The sequence below is a fragment of the Ailuropoda melanoleuca genome, chromosome 7, assembly GCF_002007445.2.
Source record: "Ailuropoda melanoleuca isolate Jingjing chromosome 7, ASM200744v2, whole genome shotgun sequence".
Classification (NCBI taxonomy): domain Eukaryota; kingdom Metazoa; phylum Chordata; class Mammalia; order Carnivora; family Ursidae; genus Ailuropoda; species Ailuropoda melanoleuca.
In genome coordinates, this window is record NC_048224.1 from 29,115,339 (window position 1) to 29,133,594 (window position 18,256).

Here is an 18,256-nt window from a genome sequence, read left to right on the forward strand (position 1 = left end):
TGGGAACGCAGAGATGAATGGTGTGGTCCTTGTCATCCTCGTCTAATGGGGAGAGAGACGAGTGACCCAGCAGTGTGCTGACGGCTATGACAGAGGGTCGCAATGTGTACGGAGAGGGTGTCTAATGCAGCCTCCAGAGGGGACGAGGATGTGGGTGCAGGAGGTGAAGCAAGAGATTTCAGGGGAGGTGAGGCCGGGGCTGAGTCTTGAAGGATGAGGAGTTCTTCTGGCAGAGTAACTGGGTGGGGTGAGATGGGGTGGGCGGCAGAGGGGAACATACTTGCTATGGAAGGGGAAGGGCCTGCCACAGCCAGGGGCTCTCCAGGGACTGCTCAGGGCATGCCCGGGAGCAGGGAGTGCAGCTGGGTCTGGACCACAAAGGCTTCTCAAGCCAGGAGGCAGCAGCCCAGCCTAGACCAGACTAGAACCAGGGCCCTGGCTGCACGGCCATAGAAGGCTACTCCGCAGAGCGGTGACTTGATCAGATTTGCTCTTTCGTTGAGGATGGGTAATTTTTTTGCGAAAATGCGAAATATTTTCCATGACATGTTTTATAAACAGTGCTACAATGAATACTTGTCAATATTGCGTAGTTTAAGAAATAAACATTATCGCTCTAGTTGAAAAGCCCCACAGACCGCTCCCATAGCTCCTCTCCCTGCCTCCCCTGAATGTTGGTAAGAATATGCTGCTGGTGGGCACAGCGGCCTCTGAAATGTTCTTACCACCAAAAAAAAAAAACAAGATAATTATGTGATGTTGAGGGAGGTGCTAGCTAAAGCTGTGGTGGTGATCAGATTGCAATTTAGCAATATATCCAATCAACACATTGTAATATTTAAAAAAAAGCGTCAGACGAGTCGACGCAGCATACCAACACTGATCCGAGGTTTAGAGACATGCACGGTGGTGGCACGTTCTGTGACAGGCACGTCCGTGCTCATGTAGTAAACATACAAAGTCATGCATGGGCATGTGCATACCACAGGCCTCAGAGAGGCCACCCTCGGGGCGTGGCCGGGGGAGTAGGACTGGACAGCATCGGAGAAATTCTGCTACATCAGTACTTTCTCCAGCAGAGGGTGGACACGTGCCTGTTCTTCATCGTATTCCTCAGAAATTAGTGAAAAATATATTCTGTTTAACCCAGTATTTCCCCCAAGTATCATTTCCACATGTAACCCATATGCCATGATTACTGAGATATCTTCCATTCCTTTGTCCAAAGGAAGTCTTTGAAATCCAGTTCGTATGTTACACTTGTGGCCCAGCTCCTTGGGACGACCCACATTTCAAGTGCTCGAAAGCCATGCTTGGCTAGTGGCTGCCGTGTGGACAGTGTGGGGTGAACACGTCTCGGGTAGGGATTGTATCAGGGGCCCTCGGAGATTCCTTTCAGAACCTGAACATCAAAGATGGTGATGATGATGGTGATGATTCCCACCATGATTGAGCAATGCTGCACCTCCTATTTCATTTAATCCTCTCATTTAATTACTCCTGTTTAAAATCATGGCAAAATATAGGGGCGCCTGGGTCGGGTAAGCGTCTGCCTTCGGCTCAGGTCATGATCCCAAGGTCCTGGGATGAAGCCTCACGTTGGGCTCCCTGCTCAGTGGGGAGCCTGCTTCTCCCTTTCTCCCCTGCCTGTGCTCGCTCTCTCTCTCTCAAAGAAATCAATAACATCTTTTTAAAATGGAGTAAAATCATGGCAAAATATAAATACTTAAAATTGACCATTTTAACATTGAATATGGGCCTCCTATTATCATTTATGCTTTTTGGTAGATCCTAAATATTTTCTACTAATTTTGTGACACACACATACACACACAGGCTGGCTGCTGACGTTGTGCAGCCTTCTCTGGGGGACCGGGGGTGGGGCACTGGAGTCAGGGCATCTCTCTCTCTCCCATCCTCCAGGGAAGTTTGAGTTGCTGGGCCACCCAGAATTCAGCTGTACCCTTGCGCTGCTAAAGGGTCATTGGCACGGCAGACTGACGGGTCGAGCTCCCTCCAGAACCCCTGGGAAGGAGCCCCCGTCTTAAGAGACTGAGGCAGTGAACCAGCCTGAGGTCAGACCAGTCATGGCTTGAAAACATCTGCCATTTACTGTGTCACCTCAGGGAGTCACTCCATCTTCCCGAGCATTCATTCTTCATCTGTAGGATGGGAGAGTGGCAGTTAATCCCAGGGTTGCAGTGAGAACTAAGTAAAATCATGTATGAAAAACCTGGACATTTTTATTCTGTGTGGGGGGCTCAGGACACAGAGGCAGGGTGTCCAGGCCTCTCTCTCCTTGTCAGCACAGTGTGGTCAATGACCCCTGTCCATCAAACTCTTGGGCTTGTTGAGTGGATGCAATCAAAGGCAAGAGTAGTGAATGGTTATTGCATCACCACCATATTTACCAGGGTTACACGGATGGTCTCCTTTACTCATTTTCATGGGGCCCATATCATAGGGGGACACACAGCCTTGGAGCAGTGAAATGACTCACCCAAGGTCACACGGCTAATTAGTTGTCAGACAGGGACAAGTTGGTAAACTGAAAGGCAGTCTGGATTTGTCAGATGGGGCTTTACTCGCAGTGCCCTTGAATGGCTTGGGTCTTCTCTGGAGACAAACCCAAGTCCCCTGCGGTCACTCAGGCTGTCAGGGTCCTCTGGCCTTTGGCTGTAGCCCAGGCAGTCACCAGGGGTCTGCTCTGCTCCTTGGCCTCTGGGGAAGGACCCTGCTCAATTCTGACCCTCACTGACTCCAGCCCTTCTCATTGGGCTGAGTCCTCAGAATCTGGCTTCACTTCTGAGGCCAAGGTGTCCTGTGTGTCCATTGTCCTGCCTGCAGGGGTCCTGTCCACCTGTCCCCAAGAGGTGCCTTCCTGTCTCACTGCTGGCATCGTGGGCATTTCCTTGGGAATGTGTGCCCATCACTGCAAGCGAGCCCAAAGCCTGCTCCCAGGGCACCAGGGTTGGGCAGATCAAGGCTACCGAGCCTGGGTGACTTTCTAGGCCTCCACAAAGGAGCCCTAGGATTTCGGCCAGATAAGAGCTCAGACTCTGGAGTCAATGCTCTGGCTTTGAACCAGGGCAAATTTCTTAACTTCTCCTTGAAGTAAAATGAGGCTAAGGGTACAGAGCTGTTGTAAGGATTAGATGAGCTAATGTATGTGAAGAGTTTAGAGCAGAGCCCTGCACAGAAGAACTCAGGGAAAGTCCGTCATGATGATGATGTGAATTTCAACCGCGCTGAGGTCTGGGAACATTTCAGCTTGTCCCAGCTTTTCCCCATACCCTGGGGCACTTCAACAGTAGACCTCATTTAAAACAAACAAAACAAACCTACCCAGTTTTATAGAAAGAAATGAGGAACAATCTGTAAATGGGTGGGAGAACGTTATATAGTCTGCGGATATTCTAGGACATACTTAAAAATGTTTTCCAAACTGCAGGTCAGGACTTTTTAGTGGGTAATGAAATCAATTTAGTGGATCATTGCCAGCAGGCTTTTACAGATTCTATTCGTCCATTTGAGGGGAGTGGACAGAAGGAGAGGGAGAGAATCCTAAGCAGACTCCCTGCTGAGCATGGAGCCCATCGGGGGCTCAGTCTCACGATGCTGAGGTCATGACCTGAGCCAAAGCCAAGAGTCTGACGCTTAACTGACTGAGCCACCCAGGCGCCCCTCCAGCATGCTTTTAGTAAAATAAAAGAGGAAAAGAATTCCCAAAAGGAAAATATCAGAGTGCCTGGTGAGTATTGAAGGTAAATAATGTTTTATGGAACATTGTCTTGGTGTTACAGATACATATTTATTGAAACAGGCATGTTGGACTGCAATATAAATATGTTTCTCATTGTGGGTCATTGTCAAAAAAGCTTGAAAACCGGTAATTAAGGAATTATGGTGGGGTTTCCGAGGGATCCCATTTCACTCGGGACTTTTTCTTTCTTTCCCATTTCCAAGCATAGTAGAATATATGTGTGAGCCGTGGCCTCTGTCTCCCTCCCTGCAGAGTCGGCTTCCCACGGCCACCTGGACCTCACGGAGCTCATCGGTGTCCCCCTGCCCTCCTCCGTGTCCTTCGTCACGGGCTATGGTGGCTTCCCGGCCTACAGCTTCGGGCCTGGTGCCAACGTCGGCCGCCCGGCCAGGACCCTCATCCCACCCACCTTCTTCAGAGACTTTGCCATCAGCGTCACGGTGAAGCCCAGCAGCGACAGAGGCGGTGTGCTTTTTGCTATCACTGATGCCTTCCAGAAGGTCATCTACCTGGGCCTGCGGCTCTCGGGTGTGGAGGATGGCCGCCAGCGGGTCATACTCTATTACACAGAGCCAGGCTCCCACGTGTCCCACGAGGCTGCTGCCTTCCTGGTGCCTGTGATGACCCACAGGTGGAACCACTTTTCGGTGATCATCCAGGGCGAGGAGGTGACCCTCCTCGTGGACTGCGAGGAGCACAGCCACGTCCCCTTCCAGCGGTCCTCCCGGGCCTTGGCTTTTGAGCCCAGTGCGGGAATCTTCGTGGGCAACGCAGGAGCCACGGGGCTGGAGAGATTCACCGTGAGTCCAAGCCCTGGGGTTCGGGGAGGCCCCTGGACGCGCGGGCAATCAACACAAGCAATTGCTTTTATTATTTTGTTCTTATAGCTCAAAGAGGCATGTGTGTGGGGTGGGAGGAGCACTAGTCTTGGAGCCCAAAACCTAGATTCCAGTCCTGTTTCCAATGTAGCCTGATGACGTCAGAGCGTGGATTTTCTGATCCTTTCTGGGTCTTCTTATCTGTACGTGAGGATAAGAAAACCTAGGCCATGGAGTGGTAGAGTCAAGTGGGATGGTCTGAGTGAAAGCTCTGTGTGCATTTTAAGACATTATAAAAAGAGGAAGGGTTATTATTTCTTTAACAATTGTTTACCTTTGGAGAGGAGTGCCAGGTGCATGTAAGTAATTTCTGCAAAGGTGGAGGACGCTAGAAGGCCAGAGGGAGAAGTCGTTTCTCTCTCTCCTTTTGGACGATGTGCCCTGAAAAAACAGCAGAAAATTAACTTTCCTGTCAAAACAGGCTTTTGTGCATGTTTAAGCCATTCTAAGAACATCCCTGTTACTGTGGTTATGCGTCTGGTCAGCACACATACTTACTGATACCTTAGCTAACTGATATAAGATGGTGCCCGGGGGCAGAGTTTGGGTTTGCTTGTAGTACAGTGGGAGACCGTGAGTGAATCTGAAGAAGTTAAAATCCAGTTACAACTTTTCCACACTCACTTTGGGAGCGTCATGGAGAATGAACTGTCAGGGGTGGAGAGAGGGGGCGGGAGGGGAGGCGGGGAGGCTGGCTGGCCGCTCTTCTTCACACGAGGCCTGCCAGCCAAGGAGCTTCGAGCTACAGGGGAAAGACACTTTCTGGGAGAGGGGAGATGGGCATCCTAGGGCCTGCCACTGACAGGCTGAGGACGTGGGACCGTTTAGGAGGCCGCTGGGAGTCTGTCTCCAGGGGCTTCTCCAGCTAGTGGAGCTCACGTTACATTGGCCTGGGGAGAGTCCCCTGAAACGAGAGCGGTCCGGGAGCTGGCTTGTTCCACTGTCGTGGCCACAGGCAGCACATTCTCATACCTGCCCTCTCACTTGGTGGTCTGGTCTCTGGGACAAGAACAATCATGCTTGCCGCTAGTGGTTGTGCCGTGGACGAGCAAGTGGTGGCTTCTGACCCTATGCTTTCCCCCAGGGCTCCATACAGCAGCTCATGGTCCACCCTGACCCCAGGATCCCCGAGGAGATGTGTGAAGCCGAAGAAGCCTCGGTGAGCCTCCATCTCCCCTGCCCTCGGCCAGGGAGGGCTGGACGCCCAGGCAATTCCTCTTCCCCAACGTCACAGTCTCTAAAATCTCTCAACTTGTCAAGCGCTGCCTCAAGTCCTATTTTGGGCTTTTTGGCTTAATTTTTTTTTTTTTAAGAGCTCCAGTCATCTCTTTTGTGGGGGGTGGGGGTCGGGGGTGGGTGGTGTTTCTTCTAAGGTGTTAGGTTCTTCTGTGGCTGTGGCAGTCAGTGGCCTGGTTTCCAGACTTCCTGCCAAGAAACTCTAAAACATGAGTGTAAATTCCTATAAAAACGAACCTAAATTTAGCTTTTAGGCTTGGCAAATGAATCTGTTCCTAAGTTGGGGATGGAGTGTTAGGGAAGAAAGATGGGTCCTTCCACGCCCCCTTCCCTTCTGCCTCCCTCCCTCCCCCCAGGATCTACTGAATCCCTGCTAGGTGACAGTCCTGGAGGATGCTGGAAATAATCAGATACTTTGGCAACTGTCTCTGTCCTCAAGCTGCTCGCGCACACCTACACGCCCAGAGGCAGTGACAGAGCCAGGGGTGACTGGAACCTGGGAGGTCTTCAAACCCAAGCTCTCCGGGTTGGGTGGGGGCACAAGGGTGAAAGAAGAGGAACCAGAGTTAGGCGAGGGAGGAGCTGATACCTGACCAATGATAAGCCAGTATCAGCCAGATGAGGAAGAAAAGGCCTTTCAGGCAGAAGCCTTAGCTTGATGCAAAAAGTCAGAGGTAAGCATAGCTTGCCATATTCCTAAAACATCTGTTTCTCTTTGGGGGGGGGTGTCAACCCCAAAGCAAAGAGTAAATTGATTTCATTTATTTAGAAAAAAAAATGCTGCCCATTTAGTGGGAAAGCCCTTCAGAGATGGAATTTGGCTCTGTAAGAATGTTTGCTCTCCCTGAGGCCATGTCCTGTGAAGCTGGGAGAGAGGGAAACCTTACGTATATTCATTCCCTTCCCTCTGCATTGCTGTTGGTACTGGAAAAGTAGAAGCTGCCCAAGAGTCCTAGAATAACGTATTATTTACAAAATGATGGCCCCCAGGCTCCCTGGCTGACATCAGACAGCTTATTATGAAGATAAGGTAGCAATAGGAAGACATTCTCCAAACATCACGGTTCTCCAACGTAACATTCCTGTAACAGCCATGCACATGGCAGTGCCTTTGGCAGAGATTGAAGGGACCTGGACAAAATGAAAGTAGGCATGGTAGAGAGACTGTATGTTGACTGTAGTTTTTTGTCCACGTGCAAAATAAAGTATGGAAGGAACAGCAAAAAGAATAGCCACTGTAGACGTGTTCTCTCTCAATTCCTCTCTCTGGCTCTGTCCATCTCTTTCTCTCTTACACACACACACACACACGCACAGACACACACACATGCAGTTTCTCCAAAGGAGTGACCGTCTGTGATTTCCCCTTTGCTGGCATGATTTGTCTCCACACAGGCATCAGGAGAGGCCAGCGGGCTTCAGGAGACAGAGGGAGTCGCTGAGACCTTGGAAGCTGTCACCTACACTCAAGCCCCGGTGAGTACTGGCTGCCGTGCTCTACCTGCTTGGCCGGCTTTTAGGGGCCCAGAGTTAATGGAGCGTGCCCGGGCCTGACATCTCTGTTCTTAGATCTGCAGTTTCAACTGTGGGCTCACGTGGGGAGGTCAGGAAAGTCCTGGCCAGGGGCATTTGGCCACAGCCCCACTGCCCTGGAATGCCTGTTATCTCTGGGCCACCTTGTGCTGTGGCCACAAGAAGACTGTCCAAGGCAAATGTTGTGCTCTCCTCCCTCCGGGCTCTGTGAGCTTAGGTAGCATACTCCATCTCTCCGAGCCTCAGCGACTCCTCCATAAAATGCTAATCAGAGTCCTGTCTCCAAGGGGTGTTGGGAGGGTCACATGAAGCAGTGCAGAGTCAGGGCTCAGGCGGTGTCTGGCACAAGGGAAGTGACCCTGAATGGTGGCTGGTGTCACATTTGGTTTGGATTGTGGGCTCTGGGAAAGAAGCCAGGGCCCCCACTCCTGGGAGATGCAGAGTCTTCCCAGGAGCTCCCTTCCGGCCTCATGGGAAAGGCGGCTATCCTCGCAGCGGGTATCCTCCTCCCTCCTGGGAATGTACTCTGCGGCCCAGACAAGGAAGTGGTTTTGAAAGCACTGAGTCAGACCGTGGGGACAGCAGGAGCCCATTTTTAATGAAAACAGCCAGCAGTGTCTGAGTCATTGAACACAGAAGCCCAGCAATTTCTTCGACCAGTCTAACACATTTTACAGACCCATCTCTGATAAAAGAAAGCAAGGACATGGTGATAAGGCAGAGGCTATAGACCTCTGGTGACAAGAGGTTTGGGTGGGGCAGAATAGAACCGTAGGCTGTTCGTGCAGGGCAGAGGGGAGGAGCGCTTAAAGTTCCCCTCTCTCTGTACAGAGGTATACGGAAAGCTGCCCTTTGTACAGATGGGCAAACTGAGGTCCAGACTGGGGAGGAGGCTGGCCTTTGGGTGCCTGGGCAGAGTGAGGCTAGAGCACGGGCCCCCAATGCCCCTCCAGGGTCCAGGCCACAGCCCTGTGCTTCTGGCCTGGGCCATGCTGCAGGGGCTCATCCCTGGGATCACAGCCAGTTCTGGGGCAGCCGAGGTGGAAGAGGCAAGGGTTCAAGGTGGCCTGGGCGGTGATGGGGGTTCTGGCTGCTCTGGACAGTGTTGTAACCCTGTGTGCCACAGCTCTGCTCCCCCCACCCCCCTGCTGGTTGGTGTGTCCAGGGCACCTGCAGCGGGGCACAGAGTGGTGGTCCCTTGGGCCTTCTTGCCTGATGCTGTCCCCCAGTGCACCAGTTCACAGCTAGGCATGAGGCCAGCCCAGGCAGAGATGTCAGTAACACGTGGTGGCCTTGCAAGAGGGGCGGGAGCGGGGAGTGAGTTTTGAGAGCATGAGATGATCATGGCGGCAGAGACTGGTCAGGGAGGGCTTTCTGGTGGAGGAGGCCTTGAAGCTGCGCAGCTGTGGACAGGTGTCGAAAAAGGGAAGGGATGGAAGAGGACCAGCATTTCTCGATACCCGCTGTGTGCCTGGTGCTTGTGTATACGTGACTTGATTTAATCCTTGCAACAACCTTGCATGGGAGGTGGTGGCGGACGCTCAGGGAACAGGGTGGCTTTGCCAGGTCAGGCAGTGGTGACGTCAGGACCTCGGGCCATAGTGCCGCAGGCACGGGGTAGGTATGCAAGCACGCTGCAGCTGGGAGGAAATAAGGAATACATGCCTCCAGGGTCTGGAGAAGAGAAAAGTCATTTGAGGGACTCAGTGGCCCCTGGGGCCCCGCCGAACACTTTCCTTCCTAGACTTCCCAGCCCCCCTGTCCTCGGTGGTATTAAGAGAACTGGTGCACACCAGAGTCCCACCGGGGTGGCTCAGCTCCGACCCTTACTGGCTGTTGGCCATGAGCATGCCTGCATCCCAGACTGGTGTGAGTTACATGGTCCTGTGAGTGCGGCAGCACTCAGTGCGTGGTGGTGGGTGTCGCTCTTAACTGATAAGTTTATTGTGCTAGAGTGCCCCGTTCTTCTTGGGGCCCCCTTCCCACCACCTGCTTCCTGGTTGGCTGGTGACTAGGGCTGCAGGACATGCCAAACTGCTGTGGTTGCCCTTAGTCCTTAACAGAATTCTCTCTAGGCTGTGGGTCCTGATGCGAATTGGTCTGTTCCTGGTATCAGAGTCCCGTCTGCAGGCTGCCAGCTTGGCCCTTACGGAGCGTGCACTTCCTTTGCTGTTTACTGGGGGTGCTTTTGCAGTCATTCCTCAGAGGAGGCACTGAGGCACAGAGGAGGGAAGAGCTTTGTCCCCAGGGCTTCCCAGGCTGGAGGTGGCCGAGCCAGGTCTCCAGCTCAGGTCTAGGGTGCTGTCAGTCACGTCACCATCTCCTGGAAGGGCTCCATGGCTCCGCTCCATGGCCACCCCTCCAGCATGGGGGAATTTCCCTCTTCTCACAGATGTTCCCCTCCCATCTCTGTCTGGCTTCTCTCTTGGAATGAATCTCACTTCCCTGTCCTCACCCCTTCCAACCTGCCATCCCATAAGACACAAGCCATGACCAGCAGACTGAATCATGGGCTGCCTGAGCCGTCAGGGACTTAAAAAGCCAGCCCTCCTCACCTCCTTCCCCATTTAGGGCAGGAGTCCCTGCTACCCCACGCTTCCCCCTAAGTCAGCTTCTGCTGACACACCTTTCCATTTCTGGAAAGTTCTATCATGCTTAGTTAGAATTAATGTCCCTGTGGTTCTCAGCCCTGGCTGTGCATCAAAATTGCGAGTGTGTCTTGGCGGGTGATGGTGGGGCAGTGGTGGGGGGACAGTTGCCTCTGGGCCGCATACCTGGACATTCAGATTCTGGGGGTCTGGAGTGAGGTCCAAGACAGTGTAGTTGTGAGAGCTCTGCAGGTGATTGTGATCCACAGGCAGGACCTCTCTTCCAGCCACACCTACATGCTCACAGTTTTCCCAGGCTCTGTAAACATTTGTAACCCGTTGGTCCAGGCCTTGGCCCCCCGTGGTCTGTTCGCCTGGAGGGCCCTGCCTGCACCCCCCACCCTACCTGGCCAATTCCTAACTTCTCCTTCAGGATGCTGCACTCTGCTCTCGCCTCTGCTGTCCCACGTGTCACCTTCAACCACACTATATCTGAGTCTGGGTGTCCCTTTAGTCCAACAATGTAAGGGTAGACACCCTGTCTTATTTCTTCATTTCTGTATCCCTGGGGGTCAGCTAAAGACCTGGCATGTAATAGGGCCTCAGGAAATACATGTGGAATGAATAACTCTGTGAATGAGACAGAGACTCAGCAAACCTCTGCGTTTTTAATACAAAGTCCTGAGACTCGACAGTCCCATCGTCATCAGCCATGCAGGTTCCGCATCCACACTAACCCCTGAAAACCAACGGCCACTTGTTGGAGGCAGGACCCCTGGCCTGAACCACCATGGGTCAACTTACCAGATTCACGCTCTGCCTTGAATAGGGGTCTGTAGCGGACTTCTTGGGAGTTTGACAAAAGAGGGTTTTGGCGGACAGGCTGGAGTCAGTGATTTCATGTAACAGAACCTTTGCCATCTTGAACCGAGCTCAGCCCATGTTACCCGGCTGTCCCGTGTCCCATGCCCCTGCCTGCCCTGCCTGCCTTGTCCCCAAGCTCAAGTCCCTTACAGAGCAACCTGGCTTCCTGCTACCAGCAGGGACAGCCTCAGAGCGCCACAGGAGAGCGCCCCTGCTCCTCAGAGGGGGAGGAGAGGAGCTGCCTGGGGGGAGCTCTTACCACCCTGCTGGGGAGGAGCAGGAAAGCCCGCATGGAGTTCTTCACAGCTTCCCGGTGGTGGCAGCGCTGGCTCTCTGCTCCCACTGCCCACCCTGGTTCCAGCCTCCCTGGGTCTCTGTTGTGCAGCCTCCTGGTCTCCGGACCAAAACCTCAACTCCCAACCCTCAAATCCATACTCATATTAGTGCCAGAGTGAACTCCCCAAAGCATACACTTCTCTTGAGCCTGATACCCTTGAAGGCCCCAGGTCCAAGGTCAGACTTCTCACCCAAGAACCGGCCTCCCCACTCTCTGCCTCCCCTGGCTGTGTCCTCCTGCTTCCCTCCCCAAGCCCTCGAACCCTCGCCAGGTGCAGGTAGCCAGGCCTTGACAGTGCTGTGTCCCTTCTTAGCTGGTGCCTCCCTCCATCCCTGCCTTCTGTAACTCTCCTCAGTCTTTAAGGCCCAACTTCTTGGAGGCTTCCTTTCCTGCTTCTACCCTGGAGATTTTACAGTACAATAACCTATATTTTATTTTTGATACATAAATATTCCAAACTTGTTATTGGAAAAACTGCAATTGCAGATAAGATAAAGCAATCACCTTTAATACCAACACCCAGAGAAAGGCACCATTAAGGGGTTGTTCTTTTTCAAACATTTAAAATTCCAGTGATATAGATAATAGCTACCATGCATGGGGTCATACTATAGGCCTGGCTCTGTGCCAAGCACCTCCACGTGCTTTCTGCCCTGTGAGAAGTCACTCTTGTCCCATTGTACAAAGGAGGAAGGTTACGTGACTTGCCCAACGAAACATAGCCAGTAAGTGGAGCACAGAGATTTGACCTAAATTTGATTTAAGAACTGAACCATTGAATCTGAAGTCATGGTGCCCGTAAGAATCCCCTTCGTTCTGATGGACCAGAGATTCATCGTTCGTACACTAGATTCTGACATTAAGGAAACAACCTTCTGTTATTAATCAGGATAGGCAAGTCATGCTACCATAAGAGATCAGCCCTAAAAGTCTCAGGCTGAGTTGTTTCTTATTCATACCACAGGTCCAACACTGGTCAGCAGATCCTTCCATTCACCACCACCTTCCATTCACCACGACTCCTTGAGCTCAGAAAGGGATGAGACTGTCTGAACATCCCCAAGCCCTGGGCTTAGGAACTGCTACCTGATCCTGGGTCTAGGGATGGTGTTGTGATCTTTGTGGCACCCCCATCAGGATTTCTGTCTCGATCTTGAAGCTGCTCTATGTTTCCAGCTATTGGGGCATTTTGTCTGTTCATTTTTCTCTACTTGGTAAAGTTAGTTAAGACACTGACTGCTTTTGGAAAAGCTGCCCAGATCCTGAAGTTTCCTTGGAAGTCACACCCGTCTTATATTTCATGGGCATGCAGTACACATCTGGGATTGGATTTGTATAGTTTTTACTGGGACAGCCTGGTTCATTCATTTGTTTACTCATTCATTCCCTCATCTAAGAGGTCTTTCTTGGGCACCTCGTCTGGGCTGGGCTGGGATGCAGGGTCCTTGTGCACGAGCTTCAGCCAAGATGAGCAGAATCTTCCTGCAGAATTTCATTAGCCCATCATGCGCCTTTCTCAGGGGCTGGGAGGTTCAGTGATGGCCTGCGTATATAATAGACAGGTCCACACGTTTTTCTGGCTTTGTTCAGCGTGTCGTGGATGTGTTATCTCCTCCAATGAAAACCACCGCCGTTTTTTCTGCTTTCCTCCCAAGTAAATCCTTTTGGCTCTCGTTTTTCCTCCCATCAGTCTAAAGAAGCAAAAGTTGAACCCATAAACACACCTCCAACTCCATCGCCTCCTTCCGAGGATACAGAGCTTTCTGGTGAGCCTGTACCTGAGGGGACTCCGGAAACCACCAACCCGAGTGTCACCGTGCACAGCAGCCCCGAGCAAGGCAAGTCCTCAGTGCGCCATCACCCCCAGTGCTCTTTTATGGAGGGATTCCTGTGCGCCCACCCGCACCATGCATGCCACGTAGAGCCTCTCATTTAACCTTCCCCTCGGTCCGTCGAGGGAGGAATTATAACCATCCTTGTTTTATAGACAAGATGGGGAAATCAAGTCACAGAGAAGTTAGGTTACCTAGCTGGGGCTCTTTGGCTTGTAAATGGCAGAGCTGCATTTGAACTTGGATACTTGCACATTTTTTTTTAAGATGTTATTTATTTATTTGAGAGAGAGAGTGTGTGTGCGTGTGCGTGCAAGAGGGGGGAGGGGCAGAGGCAGAGGGAGAAGCAGACTCCCTGTTGAGCGGGGAGCCTGATGTGGGGCTGGATCCCAGGACCCTGAGATCATGACCTGAGTCAAACGCAGGCCCTTAACCGACTGAGCCACCCAGGTGCTCCTGATACTTGAACTTTTAACCCCCAGACTCTGGGAGGGCTTGAGTTCCAACAGAAAAGCTTGCAGTAATTGTTGCTGTTAATTAAGTACCTACTGTGTGCCGAGTGTTCACATACTTCATCTCCAGCCCTGACAGTCCATCTCCCGCTCGGTATTATTGGCCAGTATATTATGGGTGGAGAAACTGTTGCTTGGAAAGGTAAGTGACATGCCCACAGTCACACAGCTAGTGAGTGGTGAGACGGACCCCGTGCCCAGGCCTGACTCCAGAATCCCCACCCTTTCCAGCTTCGGCTGCAAACTCCTGACTCTCAGAGGATAGGCTCAGGTCATCAGAATTCCTGTGGGGCACACATGGGAAACTGGCGGCCAGAGAGAGACAGGCAGGCACTCACTGGTCAGCAGCAGGCCTGGGCGAGTGCTGGCCTCTTGGCAACCCATCCAGGGCCTCGCTACTGACCCTTGTACCCCGACGTGTACAGAGGACACTGGTCAAAACCGAAGATCTGTTGTGACCCCCCTGGCAGCAGCGTGATATGTGTCCAAGGCCTGAGACGGGTCTGCACTTCCCACCCTTTATCAGAGGGGCATCTGGTTCAGACTGAGGTTACTGCCCGTGCCAGAGCGCCCATATGCAGGGCAGAAAACAAGGGCAGAAACCCACGTTGCCTGCAGAAAAGATTGGTTGGGAAGTTGTCTTTCACGTATATGTACGGCCCTGATATTGGGGATGCAGAAGATGTGATGACCCAGGGACAGACTCATGCTGTACTTCACGAGAAAGCAGATTTCAAAGCTCTATGTGTGCTGTAACCCTGATTTTGAATATATTATTTCTATCTTTTTATATATAGCCATGTAGAGCAGTGTGTGTGTGAGTGTGTGTGTGTGTGTGTGTGTGTGTTAGAGTAATAGACAACAAAATGTTCTGAGTGTTTATCTCGGTGGTGGGATTGTGGGTGGCTTTTCTTTCTTTACTTCTGTGTTTAACAAGCCTTCTGTAATCATATGTATCATTCATCTTTTCACTCCTGCCATCAGTAACTGCATGTTATTTTAACAATTCAATTGGGAAGTCTCTGGGTGAGAGAAGGTATACAGTACTGAATAGGAAAAAATTTGTCTCATCATTTAATACAGTCATAATACACGCACAGAGTCGGGGTGTTGCTGGCGAAGACGGGGACAGAGCAGACAGTTTGGACAGAAGCCCTGCTCAGCTACCTATTTGCTCTTGCGCCTGGGGCATGTTGCTTAATATTTCCAAGCTTCAGAGTCTTTTTTTTTTTCTTAAGATTTTATTTATTAATTTGAGAGAGAGAGACAGCACATGAGCAGGGGCAGGGGAGAGGGAGAAGCAGGCTCCCCGCTGAGCAGGGAGCCTGATGCAGGGCTCGATCCCAGGACCCCGGGATCATGACCTGAGCCGAAGGCAGATGCATAACCGATGGAGTCACCCAGGGGTCCCAAGCTTCAGATTCTTTAACTGCCCCCTGGGAGTATTCACGATCCCTGCCTCCCAGGTAGTTTAGAGGATTGAATCCAGCCAGGGATGTGGTTTAGGAATTGTGAATGCTCTTCTCCTGGGTGGAATTAGGATCTCGGAGGAGGGAAAGGGGGAGGCAGAGACAGCAGGGCCAGGCAAGAGCCTCTCCTAGACTGGAGGGTCAGTGCAAAGGAGGTGGGGGCCAAATACGGACTGGGACGCAGATCCAGGCACCACTCTTCTGTTCCCTGAGATCAGCCAGACTCCTTTACCGGCAGAGAAAAGGCCAAACAGAAGCGACAAAGCTTGTGGAAGTGTTCCCGCTCTTCCTGTTGGGTAGACAGCCCAGATGGTGAGGAGAAAGGGGCCTGAAACCTGAACCCTGCCCCCGTCTCGGGGAAGCCACCTAGTAGTTTTATTCCAAGTTTCCTGACACCATCTTGGCCCAGGGCACCCCTCCCTCCACCCCCCAACTTAACATCCTCCAAGGAGTGGGGACTCAGAGGTTTGGGTTCTGGCCTGCTGCTTTGCACAGCACCCCCTGGTGGCCAGATCCGGGAGGACAAGGGAGAGTGACGATGCCTGCTGGAGATCCTTCAGCGCCTTCCTCGGCCCACACTGTTCTTACCATGGGACATGCATGAGCACAGCACACGTGGACATGGCCTGACGCCGGGACAGGCTGACCTGGCTCAGGGCCCCACCCAGTCACTTACTTTCTGTGGGACCCTGTTCCTCAGCCACAAAATGGGGTTAATCATTATAAGGTGCTAATGCGCACGTCAGAGCAGCACATGCGTGCCGTGGGGTGTTAGTGGGCAGACTGAAAACGTGGGATTCCTGTCCTGGCTCTGCTCCTCCAGCTGCCAGGTGGTGGGAAGGTCCTTGTGGGTAGGACGGATGCACTAGCAGGAGGATTAAATGAGGTACTGCATGGGACATGCAGACGCTTAACTGACTGAGCCACCCAGGTGCCCCTCACTTGTTTAAATTGCAAAAGAGATATGTGTTTGCGGTAACAGTTCAATCGATGCAGAGTTGTATGAACCCTCCAAGATAGTAGTTTCCTTTCCTATCCTCTGGAGGAAACCAGTATTAAGCATTGTGGATTAGCCAACTTTGTGTGGTCTGTCTGCATACACATAAGTATCTGTATATTACATATGTTATTTAATAATCGTATTAATTATATAATGATGATTATATATATATATATAATGATGATAGAACATATATACTCACAGGGCACCTGGGTGGCTCAGTCGGTTAAGCACCTGCCTTCGGTTCAGGCCACAGTCCCAGGGTCCTGGGATGGAGACCCATATCAGGCTCCCTGCTCAGCGGGGAGCCTGCTTCTCTGTCTTCTGGCCCCCTATTCATGCTCTCCCAATCTCTCTCTCTCTCTCTCTCTCATAAATAATAAGAAATAAAATCTTTTAAAAAAACATGTATACTCCCATAGTTTTTTCCCCTTTATACACTTAGAGCCACACTGACAGTGAACATTTATGACTTGCTAACTCAATTGCTAACTCAATTTAGGGGCTATCCTCAGTGCTTTTTTTGTATTAACTTATTTAATCCTTGTAGCATGTAACCTTCCAAACAGCCTTGCAAAATAGGAATCGTTCGTAATTTATGGACAAGGAACCTGAGGCCCCAGTTGAATGACTCGCCACAGGTCACATTCCTAGTAAGCGGCAGAGCCGGGTTCCCACCGTGCAGGTGGTGTGGAGCCTGTGATGGAAGCAGGGGTGATACTGCCCTTCAACATCATTTTTTCTCCCTCTTCATCCTGTATTATGGGCATCTTTTCAAGTTAATAGGTAAAGATATACTTCATTCTTTTCCAAGATTACAAAATGCAGTTATTAATTACAGAATGCCTGTTTCCGTAGGGTCCGGTGAGGTCCTGAATGACACAGTGGAGGGAATTCATAGCATGGACGGTGCCCCCGTTACAGATGTTGGCTCGGGGGATGGGTCCTTCATTCAGGTCACTGAAGAGGTGAGTGAATGGTGAATTTTCTGTGCTAAGTCAGTAGTCAATCTGTTTGCTCATTTCAGACTTGATGGTGACTTGTATTGGGCATGGTGAAGAATCAAGAGGGTTTTCACTGAATGTCACAATACAGAGGAAAGGAGACCCAGGGCCCAGGAGGCTCTCCAGGGAAGCCCCAGGACAGGGGGAGGAGATGCAGCACAAGCTGGTCCTCACACCTTCCCTGGGGGATGCGTGCCGGGTCCTTGCCTCGGTACCCACCTCCCTCCTGATCATTTGTGAAGACACACAGCCTTTCCCTTTGGAGCCCCTTCAAGACAGAATCAGGTTGATTGCACCTGTGCGTGTCCATCCCATTGTTGTGTAATTGGCTTTTGCACCCGTAAAGCCAGTTTTTTAAATGCTAGACACAGTAAGGTGTGAAATTAAAGCAAATGTCTTCTCACAACAACCTCTGCTTAAAATTCCACAGGTTCAGCTCATTCTTTCTGCTATCCTGGGTTAAAACTCAAGACACTTCTCAGGCTCTCCCAGTCACGACCTGATAATAACCTATTTTCACAGCTATTTCCAAAGTCCAGTCCAGCATAACATCAAAATTCAGTCCCCTTGTTTCCCAAATTCCAAGGAACACAGCTTGCAAATGGTTTATAGTGGGGAGAAGGTAGGAGAAAGTCCTAGCACACTGATGATTGTCTCCAAAGGAATTGTTTACCTTTTCCTGTATAGCCCAGAGGCAGGTGGCGGGCTAACCCTGATAGAACTGATTTCCTTCCTTGTCTCTTAGTACATCCCACGCAAGTGGTCTGGTTCCTGCTTCTAGCATGTGAAGTGTACTTAATCGCACAATGAATTGTTCTTAATTGTACTTTCGTGTAAGCTCTTTGTGACTTCAGCTGAATTTGAGGCAGAAAGAGTCTCATTTTAAAATCTGTGACATCATCTTTTCTCTTTTCTGGGGGGAAGACAATAATTCTGCAAGGATTCATGTTGTAGGAGAAAGGTTCTTTGGTCAAATACGTTTGGGAAATACTCCACTTTATATCCTCCTTATTATAGACTCCCTTAAAAGTCCTGCAGCAAGGAAATCTAACATTGTTCAGCTTAGTGGTTTTAATATCCAAAAGAGCTACTTTTTGCAAAACAAAAGCAAAATAAAACAGAACGACCCCCACCCCCCCAAATTTATTTATTTATTTATTTATTTTTAGTGATTTTTTTATTATATTATGTTAGTCACCATACAGTACATCCCCAGTTTCCGATGTAAAGTTCGATGATT

The 18,256-nt window shown here is 50.9% G+C and overlaps 1 protein-coding gene across 4 annotated transcripts in view; it reads left to right on the top strand.

Moving 5' to 3' along the window:
* Positions 1-18,256, top strand: part of COL15A1 (collagen type XV alpha 1 chain) — a 100,627-nt gene that overhangs the window by 31,561 nt on the left and 50,810 nt on the right. For all 4 annotated transcript variants that reach the window (XM_034664189.1, XM_034664187.1, XM_034664188.1 and 1 more), the window contains exons 3-7: positions 4,016-4,563; positions 5,726-5,800; positions 7,273-7,353; positions 12,890-13,037; positions 16,871-16,980. In XM_034664189.1, the coding sequence (XP_034520080.1) occupies positions 4,016-4,563; positions 5,726-5,800; positions 7,273-7,353; positions 12,890-13,037; positions 16,871-16,980 (962 nt within the window). The remainder of the gene's footprint in view (positions 1-4,015; positions 4,564-5,725; positions 5,801-7,272; positions 7,354-12,889; positions 13,038-16,870; positions 16,981-18,256) is intronic.